Source organism: Bombus fervidus, chromosome 7, assembly GCF_041682495.2.
Source record: "Bombus fervidus isolate BK054 chromosome 7, iyBomFerv1, whole genome shotgun sequence".
In the NCBI taxonomy this organism is placed as follows: Eukaryota; Metazoa; Arthropoda; class Insecta; order Hymenoptera; family Apidae; genus Bombus; species Bombus fervidus.
In genome coordinates this window covers 12781732-12796683 of record NC_091523.1, presented here as the reverse complement: position 1 = coordinate 12796683, position 14952 = coordinate 12781732, and the positions used below count along the sequence as shown (strand labels likewise).

The following is a 14952-nucleotide window of genomic DNA, read 5'->3' as shown; positions in this document are numbered from 1 at the left end:
ATTCTTTGATATGTTGGCATTACTGGTAATTCAAAATGAATGATTATAGTGATTCGTAACGTTTTTAACAGTTATGCAGTGCTCTTCCAAAAATTTCGAAAAATGAGTCGGCGACGAAGGCGAGCTGATTTCATAGATTCGCTAAATAGTTTTCGTAAGTAGAGAATTGATGATACAAGTGGTTCTATCTAAATAAAGATATTAATTTACGTGTTAATCTTTCATCTAACAATAAAAAAACTTTTTTTCAGAACATTGTGAGATTGATCCCGATACGTTTTCTTCAATGTCTCAAGACAGTTTGAATGAAATTCAAAGTAAAGATAAAAGTAATCATACATCTGGTAATATTACGTGCAACAATAAAGATTCTCCTATTTTAGCTGGCAGTTTTTCAAAACTTTCTTGTATACAGAATCCATCAATTAATTCATCTTCAATTATACATCCTACATCAAATTTAAATAAGTGTATTGACTTATTTCAAGATGAACAGTTATGTGCTAAAGCGGATAATAATAAAGAAAATAATAATCCACAGAATTTTACAAATAATACATCTAACAAATTGTCAAGTACAGTGAAAAAGCAAACCACAGATTTGCATCCTAAGTTACAATCCAATGTAATGTGCAAAAATTTAAGAAGGGATACCAATTACAATGTAAACAGTAATAGATTAAATGCAAGTTCTATTTCGGATAATGCATCTAATACAAAACTGATACCGCCATTTGTTTCTCCCCATTGTACAGATGGAAACAAACAGAATTTTTCTAGAAATTATGAAGATGAACATGTGGATATTGAAACAAAAAAATTTGAGACAATGCTTTGTTTATTAGATAATTACTTTAATCAAGCACAAGAAGTTTCACAGACACAACAAATATTAAAACGTTTATCTGATAAATTCGAACAGTCACCAAAAACTTTTACTGAAAAACTCTTAACTATCATTGAGGAGTCTGTCATGTATGATGATGATGATGCAAACAAAATGTCTGCAATAAATTTAAGTAGATTAACAACAGAATTTAGAAAAATGTGTAAATTTATTGAAGATGAATCTGCTCCTGAATGGCTTTCATTTCAAATGTCTACACTTACACAACCAGAAGCTTCTATAAGCCCTGCATGTAATAATAGATCTACTCACATAACAAATTGCAAAAATGAAAAATTATGTTCTCCCATAAATACATCTCTATGTACTACTCCTGTTTCTGGTATAGATGTAATTAAAAGAAGATTCTTTGCTAAAATATCAAAATGTAATTCTAGTAAGAGTATTAATAATATAGATAATGTAAGTAGTACATCTTTTGAACATTTGGAAGATCAGTGTAATAGATTATTTCCTAAAGAAAAAGAATATTCTGCACCTTTACATAAAATTTTGTCATTGCCTTCTTTGTTAAGTATGAGTCATATTCAAAATATATGTGAGCAACAAATGGCATCATTAAATGTGTCTGATGATGTAAATCCACCAAAAAATAGAGCATTAAGTACTCCAAATTTATTGGATATATGTCAAAGCCCATCTATAAACAAAACAGACTTTAATTGCTCGAAGTTAAAAGAATTACACAATAAATCACAAGGTAATCGGTGTAGTGATATCTCATATTCTAAGAAGAAAACTAAAAGAATTAATGAAAAGCCTGTTTTGAATATGGTGACACCTGATAAGGTAAATAGTCATGCAATACTAGATCTAGATGAATTAGACAAATCACTTATACAAGACATAGCAGAAAAAAGGAAGAGATGTCTTAATACAGCAAGAATTATTACAGAAATTAATGCAGATCCTGAAATTATACAGATACAAAAAACATTGAAAATGTCTCCTATGTTTGCTAATGATAGTGAATCAAATTCATTGAATGATGAAACTAAATTTTTACAAACTCTAGTCTCTTGTAAAGACTATCAAATCTGTTTAGAAAAACATAAATCTTTCTTGAAGATACTTGAAAATTCAAATTCTTTTGTAAGTGAAAGTAACTTAAAGAAAACTGAGGACGCTGATCCAAAATATCAAAAGAATATAGTTTCTAAAAAAGAAACCGTAAATATTAAAAAGACATCTAGTGGAACAAAATTTAATTTAAGTCCAAATATAAAATCACCATTGTTAAAGAAACAGGGCATGGAAGAGAAAGAGATAAAAGAAGGTGTAAAAACAAAACTTTTTACGACACCTGGAAAATCTCCTTTAAATAAGAATTGTAAAAAGAAAAAAACATATTTTCCTGATATGAACACTCCTGTACAAAATACTAAAGTAAGACACATTTTAAAAAGTCCACATGCAGAAGGCTTATATCGTTTGAATTATAATACTATAATGTCACCAGTTGGTATGTATATAAGAGGCACAGATATGCAACTCATAAAAAATGTACATGCTAAAACAGATAATTTATTACTTACTCCTGTGAAACAGAATACTAAATCATTATCAAATAGAAACTCAAAACAAAATGCTTCACCAAAAACTATAAATAAAACTCAAAAAACCACAACTCTCAAGATTAATTTATCTCCTAGAATAAATACAAACGAACAGGAGGTAAATATAAATATATCTAAATTTACTTAAATGATGTATTGGTAATTTTTTATTTGTGTGTGTATGTTCTTTTTTATAAGGCACATGTAATAAAAACACCAGAGTGTGGTAATACACCTACAAGTCATTTTGTCCTTCCTAGGGTTTCATATAAACTTCCTTTACAAGTTAAAACAGTAGGTACTTTTATATACCATTTCTATATTTTGGAAATATGTTAATTCATTATACATATTTATAGATAAGGAATAGTAAATCGCCAATACATGGAATTCGTGTCAAGAAATTACTTGAAACTGCTCAAAGCAAAGTTGTTATCCGACACGAAGGTATAATTACATTTGATTATGAAAGAAAATGAGGAAATTCTTAGTTTTATGATTTAAATCTATGTATATGAAAAATATTTTCAGCCCGGGTAAATTCAGCACAAAAAGGGAAGAATGCAGCAAGTAATGGGATGTATGAAATTAATTATGAACCTGAAGATGAATCCATACATGTTGAAGAAGCAGCCAGAAAAACGAATTTTATTAATAAGTGGAGAAATGTTTAAATTCTATTTAAATATTTGCAATAAAATGAATATTTCATACTTTTATTATAAGTAACTTAAGCATTGGTAAAAAGCAATAATATTTAGTGAAGTACATATAATTTAATTTAATTTAATTTTATATTCTAAAAAGGTTCCCAATGAATTTTACAACTTTTACTTCCTATTAAATAAATATTAAATATATAGCATAAAACGAGGTACATACGAGTGAAAATACATATTGCCTTATTTATGCTTTCTAATAGACTTTCTAATAGATTTTGGGGAAAGAATAGAAAGAAATTTAGTTATTCGTTATTCTAATAGTAAGTCATTGCTCTAGTCTTTGCATAATGTTTGTAGAATAAACTTTAATTCATTGTAGTATCAGACTCTGGTAGTACTAATGTTTTTATCTCATAATGTAGTGTAACGTGCAATATTATTCATTGGTTTCGTGCTGCACTATATCAGGGACGTAAATTGTCTATCAATGTACCCCTATGTATCTAAATTGTGTATCTAAGTAATTCTACTTAGTAGCATTTAAAATTAAATATATACAGACAATCGCATTAATTTCTAACAGTAGAATTGCCATAGTTTGAAGTTATTTGTTCCTTTTATTAATTAATTATAAAATGTATATTGCAATATTCTGCGATATAATATACGATGAAAAACCTTAATGCAGAAAATTAAACAATTGCATATAATTATTATTATATTAGAAAACTGTGACAGATGTTGATATAATATAAAGAGTATTTGAAATTCCATAATTCTAAATTTAATGTATGAAGCTAGTGTGAATAAGTACGCTCCTGCTTTGCGCATGGCACGCACGATGCTAGTTGCACACGCCGTTAAGATGCGTTAGTATAAGAGGGCTTATGGTAGGAGATGATCGATAAATTCGAACGGGTACGCCGGAACTAACAAGTGATCATTCAGCTTCCAAGTGACTCGAACCAAGTAACTACGTAAAAACTACAAAATGCCGGGACCAGGCTGCGACAAGTGCTCTGGTAAGTATTACTTTCACTTCCAAGAACCTTCTTATATTATACGATAATTTAATTTGGATGTAATGCAATTTTGATATATACAATTCAGTAAATTATTTTGAAATTTTTAGTAATTTTGCTCACTTTTAGTCGAGTGCTAATATTTTTAATATACTAAGCTTAATGATTGTTAATTTGCTACATATATTTTAACACTTTCATTTATAATATTTTTTATTTTTCAATTGTAATTATTACCAGATTCAACTGATTTTTTAATATTTACAACAACAGTTCCTTCGTTTTTCTTCAAATCATTTAAAAAAATTTGAATTTTGTATTAAGGCATTTCGATATTTTCGTACAGTTTTGTTTCATATGAATGAATGGGCGATAATTGAAATTTCTAGAATTACGCGAAATTTTATTACAATTTTTATAACATGCGCTTGGCTTTATTGGTTTATACAGGAAGTAATGAAATAATTTATTCATCAAACGCTATTACGGGCAGTGCTCAATTGATGATTTTGACCAATTTATATATAGTGAACGCAAATTTCCTCAATAAAATTGACTGCTACACTTAATACTTATCTTTTATTTTGTCTAATATTTAAAATGTTATTTCTTATTGCAGATAAATGCCAACAATGTCAATGTGGCGACAAATGCAAGTGCTGCGTCTCCTCATGTGGAGGTAATAACTCTTAGTTTAAATTACTTCCAGAATTTAAATTTAAATTTTCAAACGATATGTTAAAAAAATTCTACTCTAACTTTTAGACTTGTGATAAGGTAGAAAGATTTCTTCGAAGGAATGTGGTAATGATCTTCTGTTCTGACTGTACATATCCCATTTTTTGTAAACGAGCAACGATCGCTTAACCGTGACCACTATTAATGTCGGTTCACTCTATAGTTCGGTTAGGTTACGACTTTCAACGAGTTTTATTACTTTCACGAAATATTTCTTTGCAAATAACTGCTCAAAACATTACAATTTTTTAAATCATGAATTATTGTTTGTTTCACATTTTGTTATACTTAATGTTTATTGTAAATAAATTCTCATTAAATACTTAACACTAATCATATTTTTGTATTTTGTGTTACAGACAAATGCGCTTGTAAATCTGGCGGACAGTGTAGTTGTAAGCCCTGTAAATGTTAAAATTCAGACAGGACGCTAATAAATTGATCAACACCGAGAATGGATGTTGCAATTTTAGATGTCATCATCTGCTTATGCTTCCCCTACTATTATTATCATTAATATTGCAAAATTTTATCGCAAAGAATAAATAATAATACATATTATATGGGCAGTCATTACGTCACTTAATAAAAGTATTAAAAGTTATTTCTTGCATTCGTTATATTCTACAAATGTATACATATATCTTTTATGAAACTATGCTTTTTACAAAACTGTTACCTTTATTGTGTGAAATATAATAAAGATTTAACAGAATATTTTGTTTTTCTCCTAGAACTTTATTAACGTAACTAATCAAATTTTTTAATCATTCTAGTTTGGAAATATATGAGCTTCCTTACTCATAATCGATTCGCAGGAAGCGATCAAAGAGTATTTACGGATCGACATAAATGCGCATTACGCATCGATATATATATATATAAATACACATACATATAATAACTACATCAGAGGACATGGAAATTACGTTTCGACTTACGCAAGCGCATTTTTCATATAACGAAAACTACTTTAATACTTATCATATGTTGATTTACCTCTTATTGATAAGGCTATGTGTGGTCAAAGCTGGAGCACATGAAATTCTATCGCCTACTTTATTTTTCTTCTTTGCGTGCATTAGTCACTCAAAATGTTCCACTACACTTTTTCTTATCAAAAATATAAGATGTAACATCTTTTATTTACACTCGTAACGTCGATAACGATTACTACTTGTTAAAACTTCAAACTTCAAAAGTCGATCTATTTCAAAAATTATAATTTTACGCCGCTAGATGATTCAAACTTATTTCATCATAAGCAAATTATGAAACATAAGAGTGGCAGCAGTGGTAATAAAATTAGTTATTTTACTTGTCGATCTTGTCAGCCAATGATAATCCAGCATTGTTTACCGTGTAACAGCAAGACTTGGTTAATTTCAGCACTCGTTCACTAGAGTGCGCCACGAGCGCTAGAGAAAATTTCTAGTTTAAAGTAGTGATTTGAAACGTGCGCGTCATATTGACGTAAATAATTGGAAAATTGAAGTAATTGTGTGATATTAATTATCTTTGATATACATCTACAAGAATAATATAACGCAGTTTATATCGAGTACGTGTTGTGTGTCATATAAATGTGATCATTATCTGTTTTTACGTTTCTTATAAGTACTTTCCATTTGAAGATTTTCTGACAAGATGTCTGTCTATACGAGGTAAGTTTAAACGTTTAAACATATTACGTGTAACATTTAGATTAAATTATCTATGTTGGTATTGTATAAAATGTCAAATATTTTCTCTCACTCTCTACTTGATATTTTCTTCATAACACTATAATATACTTTTTATATCGAGAGCTATCTTCAGAAATTGATCGATTATTTATAAACTTGCGAATACGCCATAGAAGGATCGTGTACCTAGTTCATTTCTCTTCGTGCTAATAAAAAATGTACCGGAAGGATTTGGTATTCCCATTAAATATCGAGTAAAGTGCATATATTTGTGTATAGTAGTTCCCTGTATTTACATAGACTGTGTTGGTCCTTGCCGTGTCGTAGAACAGAGAGAATGATTGAGTTCGCCGGTTTCAAACAGAGTTTACCGGCTTCCATGTCGTTCCACCAATGAGAATTCAGTTGATCGACCGTCTCTATCTTTGTAGAGAGCATAAATTGATTCAAAGACGCCAAATACCGAAGCTTCAAAATAATCAAAGACTGAAGGTTCAAATCTGATATACACGCATAGGTTAGGTTAAATTTAAAAAAAAAATATTCAGGTATTAATAGTAGTCTGAGAGAAATACACACAAAATATCAGAAATAATATCCATTATCAAATACTCTAAAATAAAATAAGCTTAATTTATAATAAGTTCTAATATACGTTATAACAAGTAATGGTATTCGGTATTATTGATTTATCCTTAAGTGAAAATTCAATAAGGTGAATCGATTACGATTGGAAAGTTCAAATCTGATATACACGCATAGGTTAGGTTAAATTTTTTAAAAAATATTCAGATATTAATAGCAGTCTAAGCGAAATACATACAAAATATCAGAAATGATGTCCATTATCAAATACTCTAAAATAAAATAAGCTTAATTTATAATAAGTTCTAATATACGTTATAACAAGTAATGGTATTCGGTATTATTGATTTATCCTTAAGTGAAAATTCAATAAGGTGAATCGATTACGATTGGAAAGTTCAAATCTGATATACTCGCATAGGTTAGGTTAAATTTTTTAAAAAATATTCAGATATTAATAGCAGTCTAAGCGAAATACATACAAAATATCAGAAATGATGACCATTATCAAATACTCTAAAATAAAATAAGCTTAATTTATAATAAGTTCTAATATACGTTATAACAAGTAATGGTATTCGGTATTATTGATTTATCCTTAAGTCAATAAGGTGAATCGATTACGATTGGAAAGCAGAACTATGCGATCTCGTCACTGCGAAAATATACGAACGTCGTTTCCGTTTCCAGTATCACGATCAAATATCGACATATGTATAATAGCGGTTCGACTGTAGGAAGCGGTCACGAATCGGCGCCGCTCCTTTAATTGATAACCCGATTAATTATACATTCGGACTTTGAGCGCAACACCAGTTCGCTAGTTCAAACAAGGGTGGCAAGTCGTCCGGAATGCGGCATGCAAAGTGCCGCTTGCGTGCGAAACGGCTGTGAGCTAACGTGGCTTTTGTTAAAAGCGCTTAAATTTATAATGATCGTCGTTATCGGCCGTCGCGATCGAAAGGTACGACGGTCGAATTTAAGGATGCACGACAGAAAACTTGATTTCCATTTGAATCGTTGTATACGAATAGAAATTCTATTTAATCACCACTTATGTCGTTTAACATCTGAACAATTTTTTTAATTTACATATTCTTAAAATTTATCGCCGTTATGTAGCATATTCGGTGTTAAATATTTATAAAAACAGTATTGTATGTTTGTGAAAAATTAAACGATCACTTCGAAGGATTACTTTAATGTGCATTGTAACACAAAGTCCTATAACTTGTTGCAAACTGGGCGAATGGGAACACGGTTTTCTTTTCTCCTATCAAAGAGTATACGAAAGAAAAAAAGGAATTATAGCTCACGAAGGCCTATAAACGCGAGGCGTTAAGAAAAGCGACGAGCAACGAGGGGACAGCAACTTTTAGCTCACGAACGGGAAAGACTCGGAACGTTAACGACACCCTGCGCGACTTTAAAAACTAATATTTCCATCATTGTTAGCTTTTATGATATACCGGGTGTCGTCTGTTTCTTTCATTTACAGTTTAGAGGATTTTGGTGCAACGCGAGATATTTATTATTTTATTATTTCGCTCTCAAAAAATAGTTTCACTAATTACCAACAACATCTATATAACGTCTATATTTTTATTTTGTTTTCTAATGTAACAGTTTACTTTATGAAACATCACACGATCCAAAAAATTAACCACTTTCACCAATTAGGTATCTTCTCATTGTTTAAAAATGTTGCATATAAAATTTTCTCCTATAATAACATTTATATCTTTATTTTGTTTCTTGTTCACGTATTCTGCGAATATATAATCGTTGGCGTAAATATTTGTCGATATTTCGCAGCTCTTTCGCGTTTCCTCTATCCCGCATCAGTTAAAACAGTTTCCAGAGAGACAGTGGCACAAGCAGCTTGAAGCTTGAAGCTTGGAGGTGAGATCGTTAGCGCGAAGAGTGTGACTTCGCATTGTGCCGTGAAGTACGTCTTAAGTGTTAGTTTATTGTTACCCGCTACCCGGTGGGCAGGCTTCTCTTACATATTTAAGTCGGTCCATTAGTGCTCAGTCGCGTTTATGTTTCGAAATGCTGTAAAACGCTCGTGAAACTTGCCGAGTGGCGTACAATCAATACGTCTGTTGTGTTGCGAGTCCTTTATCACAGACATTGTATAAAATGGATTTAATTAGATTATCGCGTATTGCCGTATCTTGTTACTGGTTTGCGATTTAATTTATTGTTTATCGGATATAATGGAATAGAATAGGCAATAATCAACGGATATTTTGTACACAGGTACGACGAACCTCGATATTTGTTGTAATAATTCGTAGTAATTTATTAAATAAGTAGTGATACATGTCTCGATAATCGTCTTTCATGCAAATGGAGAACTTACATTCTAACTTAACACATTTTCTGCTACTTAGAACTGCTACTAGGAACTTGCATACCTTCTTTTGTCAGACATTCGCAGTTTAAATAACAATGTTTGTTTTACTTCGTTGTTCACTGCATAGCTCGTCTTCCTAAATTATTTTGCTGAAACGCATCGATTCAAAAAACGCAAAGATTGTAGTTACCGTTGAGACTCTTGCAGCTAACTTTTAGATAAGCTATTAGATATCAGTATACATTTCTGAAGTCTAAGAAGCATTCCGAAATGGAACGCATGCGAGTATGTTACATGTAACGCGTAATCTTTGACATGGTGCAGCTTATCACAGGATAATCTTCGGAAGAAGATAACAGTTACTGAGGACCATTGTGAGAAACGCTATACCATAAGATATCTACGCGCAATTTTATTTCTCGTTGTTAGTTGTATGAAAAAAATGGGATATTCTTATACGTAAGAGGTTTCTTAACACTAGAACTACCGATAGTTAACACGAAGCTATTTCTATCAAAACCAGTGAAAATGATTGGTCTTCAAAAGATACGTAATAATAAAATATTCTTATATTTATTGATTTATTACTTTCTTACAGAAGGAATTGCATGTTACGTAGTACATTTTTGGTATTATTAATCCATCTGGGATCATGATCCCTAAACGAGGGTTAACACATTTATAAAATTGTAGAATCAGTCATTTGGACTAGTGTGGTATTTCTAGTGTTATCATTTAGCGATCTAGCGATCGATCTGGAATTTTCCTGATAACTGATGTCATCATATTGAATAATACGCAATAAAAATTTTACAGACGTGTGGGAAGTTGTACAAAACGAGGAAACTGGTTAATTGGGGTTCGATAAACAGATTGCAGGACCCTTTTACACTTTAACAAGTACCAATCACTTTGACTGCTATTGGTATAAGTAGTCTTGATACAAAATTATCTTCAGTTTGAATACATAAAAAACAAAATAAAATTCATTATATTATTCCCTTAGTTATCGTTGCGAAAGTCATTACAACATTGCAGAAAAGAATATAACACGAAGTAGGAATGTTAAAATAAAATTGTAAAACCAATTGTGAAGTTAATTTGACTTGTGTTATACCTGCTTGCATCGTACGATTCTCTTGATCGAATCGTATAATGAGATAATACGTCTGTTTGTAATTCGATTATAGAGATGTCCGAAATCAAGGTCGTTAAGAGAAGGAAAAGGCAATTTTACCGACCGAGGACACGTGGTAGGCGGACTCATTAAACTTTTCGTCGTTTCATCCTTTGGAGGAATCGTGTCGAGAGCAACGACTCCAGCGGGAATACTGGTGCGGTGCGATTATACCGACCGCCAAGAGAAAGCTACCACAGGGAAAGATTATACGGGGTAAGGAAGAAGGGTTAAAGTAGTCCTCTCTGTTCCCGTCATGGAATCAGAATTCGAATGTTTCTGAAGAGATGCGAGGGTTGAGCAAGGACAGACTCCTTTGTCCTCCAAAGAGCGTCGTTCTTTATCTTCGTTTTTGTTATTTAAGTCTGTTGGATCCAATCGGATGAAATTAATGTTTCGCCATTATTAGCAGAAGTTAGTCGAGAAACTCTTGTAACATCATATCACGAGTACGCTAGTATGGGAACCAGTTGGACGAAGTAAAAATAACAAGTCATCAGGGTGAAGTTATAAGTTTCCAAGTTGGTCTGGCTCTTCTTGCTTGCTTGTCACCCCGTGTTTCTTCGTTAATATAATTGACTGGCGGTGAAAGTGCCGAACCAGCAAGTAGATGATACATGAGACCAGTACGTTCGGTTTTCTACGAGACTACTCGGTTTCTGCGACGTTGACGTCGCGTCCAAGCCAGTCGTCCGATTTATCGAATCGACGGTAACACGATACGATGCGTGGATCGAATTATACGCAACGAGAGCAGGCTCTAGGCCAGCGCGCATTCACTTCTAACCGCAGTCTCGAGTCGTTTATTCTCTGATTACTCGTTTCTTCGAGCAATACGAAGCACCGTAAGCGAGGCTTAGAGGCTTTAGGACAGTAGTTGCAATTTTTCTTCGAATTTTTAGTCTCACAAAATGCTCACGATACGTGCACCGTTAGTCAAGTCTAGTTTCCGCCCCATAAAAATAAATATTCAAGCATACCGAGAGTGTAATTAAAGTGTATCTCGAAAACGTTTTCTCGGTTCTTCCGCGGTGGGGAATAAACCGAAGAGTCGGCTGTTACCATAAATTCTTAATCCGAATCGACGGTAAAACTGAAAGTTAACCAAGTTCGGTAACATTAGCCGTAACAATGCTCGCAGTAAGTTCTTACGGTAACGATGCTGTAACGACGGTTTCCGGACCGTGGCAATTTCTCGCGATAAAGTCACCGATGGGACCCACAAGAATTAAACTTGCTCAAGGGCTGGGTTTTGTCGATGGTGCACGTCGCGTCGCATAGGGATTAAAATTTTACGATCATCGTATACTCTGTTCTCTTATATTTACTATCCAAAAATTCAAGAATTTGCCTCTTTATCAATGTTGAAGTAACTACTTCAAGAAAAAGTCTACATCTTTATTTATGTATATCCGTGACCCGGAGATTGCTATTACGCAGAAGTATTCTAAATAAGGAGCGGTGCATATTATTGTACTCCTGAGTATACATTATGTTTTGAGTTGCAAGGTCTAGGAGCAAAGGAACGAATAGCTAGATTTCTATTTATGTTCCCTGTAGCCTCTAGCCATAGCTATAAGCTTAACTTTTTTGGTAATGTTCTTTTGCTATAAATATATGAACGTGCTCCCTATCATTCCATTGTCTAGTAACACTAAAAGAGTAAGGATCTGAATCAGCATAAACTTATACATTCATCAATTCATCCACTCGTTCTTCAATCAGTCAACCTCAACCTCAACAATAACTATTACTGTTAATATTTTTGAAATAATAAGTTCAAGTACATGTAGATAGATGACAAGCACAAGTATCATCTAGTTTTTAAATGAAAAAATAATCTTTTCCAGTAATATGAAATTAGTCGCCAGGGTATTGAGTTTTGAAATTGTTGTCCTACAGAAGATAGAGGAAGTATCATATTCTTTCCCTGTGTGTCTTCAAATTTAACAAGTTTCGTTACTGAAACTGTTGAGAATTTTGGATCTTAATAGCCGAAATAATTACAAATTCATCCACCCGTACTTCGATCAGTCAACCTCAACAATCTAAACAATCGGAATAAATCTACCGAAACGAAATAATTTGACGAGCCGTTCGTAAGCGAATAGACGAAAAAATATTTTATCCATATAACACGGTGCAGCGGATCGTAAACTAATCAGGAATGCAGATATCGCATAGACAACTTTATCAAATTCCTATGTAACACGCTATTATGGTTGAGGAAATTCGAATTGAAGCAGATTACCTGGCGGAAATTAGTCAAAACTAACAAAAGCCATGCCGACCCTGTGGTATTCAGCGGTCGCAATCGCGGCTGGATCGCGATCCGCAATTCCGCAAATGGGGCGGTTCGAGCCTTCGAACAAAAGATGTAATAATTCTGCCCCCTGTTTTCCAGCACCCCCTTTTCACTTTCCACCCCTCTTTCTTTCTTCCCCTCGTTCCTCCACGCTTCACTTTCGCCCTCCTTCACCATCCTCTCTTTCTTTCTCTCTGCTCCAAGTCTCTCCAACCCTTACGAGAAACCCTTTGTTTGCAAAACAAACAAGAATCGTTTGCTCACAAGAGTCAGGGAGCGTGGTAACGGAGGTACGAGCCTCTAGCTGGAGGGCGCGGAATTTTAATTACACGAATATTATCGGGACGCGTCATAATTGCATTATTGGATTTGGAAACTGACGATCAACTGCGTCGTCTGATTCACGCAAGCTGATTCCTTGATAATTTCATATACATCGGACATTATATTAGGCGTCTTGTAGTTTTGATTTTTTATTATTTTCTCCTCTACGTAGTCGCTATTATCTCGATGCTTTATTCGATACACAAGCCAGGCTGATGTTTCGTTGGAAAGTTGTACAGGCAGCCGCCGATCCAGTCGTGATGAATGAATCCGCACCTTTTTAATATATCGACGTCATAAAATGCCGCTGGTAATCTGGATGGGCGACATTGTAAACATTTTAATTAAAACCTACGGAGGATATTTAATTTCGAATAATTAATGGTCGTTCGTCGAAAATTCATGCATCCCGGACAAAAGCCATCGCCCTCGCGATTACTCTTGATTTCATTACACGAATCAACAATCGCGTCTCTGACGGCTATTAAGCACCCCTTTTTTCCACCATACCTACACCACCCCTCTCTCACCGTGCTGCCCCTGTCTTCCGTTGTTTGTCGACAGCGATTTTGTTCGGTGAAACATTCGAAACGACCTATCGACATGCACTCGAAACTTATTGGAAAATATTTGCGTATCTTTTATCGAGTAGCCCGGGCTCATGGTTTTAACGTTTTTCATAAAATGTACACGCGGAAGTAATGGAAAAATAAATAAAGGCAATCCGTCTTTGCATGTTGACACTTTGTCCGGAGTTCCCGTTTGATTCTTGATATGTAAACGTTCTTCGATCTCCCCTCGAACGTTCCCCGATGCCCCCTACCCTCGATGCACAGATTTCTTCCCGGCGAATATTTCCTTGCTCGTGTAACGCAGTCCAGTCACGAATTCCGCTTTCTTACATATTTATACATCCGAGGAAACGAGACAATGCCGGCAAATGTTAGAACGAAACGGACGTTCGCAGAGACCGTTCGATACCCAAGAGGAAACAACGTCGTTCGTATTTACAACGATTCCACGCATCGCAACAACGATCGACGATGTCTCCTCTGTGTTCCGCGCACAACGAATTTATAGATCGGAACGGCGGTCTAAAACACGCATCGCAAGCATCCTTCTATTCTTCCCGAGCCATTTTCCTGGATAACGATTTTACGATTTGACAACTGCCGAAAAAACACACCCGCACCCATACGCGGAAAAATGGTACGACGCACGTCACGGTACAATAACAACGTAGCCAGCCTAGTGTACCTTTTGACCGTACGTACGCAGCCGTGAAACTCGATTTCATCGGACCGCACAGGGTAAGCCCGCTGAAAGACGAATATATTCGCGTATTTCGAACTACGCGCCAATTTTCTTTGAACAACGGCCGCGTCTCGCTCGCGCGCAGACAATGCACAGCGGATTCAATAAAACCGCAACAATAAGGGTGAAAACGGTGGGGTCTGGCCAGGGATGAGGAGAGGAACGAGGGAAGAGAGAGGCTGTAACGGCGCGAGAATGGGAAAGCGTAGGGTAATTTGAATGAAGAGACAAGAGACAATGCGTGAGCGGAGCAGAGAACAGAGGAGAGGAGGCGGCGAAGGCGGGTGAAAACAACCGCGGAATCAAATTAGAGACGAT

General features: G+C 34.2%; 2 protein-coding genes and 1 long non-coding RNA gene across 3 annotated transcripts in view; 2 read left to right on the top strand and 1 right to left on the bottom strand.

The window, feature by feature from the left end:
* LOC139988843 (uncharacterized) overlaps positions 1-6134 on the bottom strand; it is a 76412-nt gene extending 70278 nt beyond the window's left edge. Inside the window, exon 1 of the mRNA XM_072006616.1 lies at positions 5885-6134. The gene's annotated coding sequence lies outside the window, so the exon portion shown is untranslated. The remainder of the gene's footprint in view (positions 1-5884) is intronic.
* Positions 49-5489, top strand: LOC139988837 (uncharacterized). The gene is made up of 7 exons (XM_072006602.1): positions 49-154; positions 252-2581; positions 2662-2757; positions 2823-2910; positions 2995-4147; positions 4767-4826; positions 5245-5489. The coding sequence occupies exons 1-5, from the start codon at positions 103-105 to the stop codon at positions 3135-3137; spliced, it is 2709 nt and encodes a 902-aa protein (XP_071862703.1). The 5' UTR covers positions 49-102; the 3' UTR covers positions 3138-4147; positions 4767-4826; positions 5245-5489.
* Positions 6135-6268: 134 nt separating the features above from the next.
* The window catches only part of LOC139988855 (uncharacterized), a 127983-nt gene continuing 119299 nt past the window's right edge, over positions 6269-14952 (top strand). The window contains exon 1 of the long non-coding RNA XR_011800225.1: positions 6269-6549. This is a non-coding gene — a long non-coding RNA (uncharacterized lncRNA). The remainder of the gene's footprint in view (positions 6550-14952) is intronic.

What these genes read in the sequence shown, in the direction of transcription:
- LOC139988837 (XM_072006602.1), top strand. Translation starts at nt 103, where the DNA reads ATGAGTCGGCGACGAAGGCGAGCTGATTTCATAGATTCGCTAAATAGT. An exon ending in AGATTCGCTAAATAGTTTTC is followed by an intron (nt 155 to 251) that starts GTAAGTAGAGAA and finishes ACTTTTTTTCAG; the next exon opens with AACATTGTGAGATTGATCCC. An exon ending in TTCCTTTACAAGTTAAAACA is followed by an intron (nt 2,758 to 2,822) that starts GTAGGTACTTTT and finishes ACATATTTATAG; the next exon opens with ATAAGGAATAGTAAATCGCC.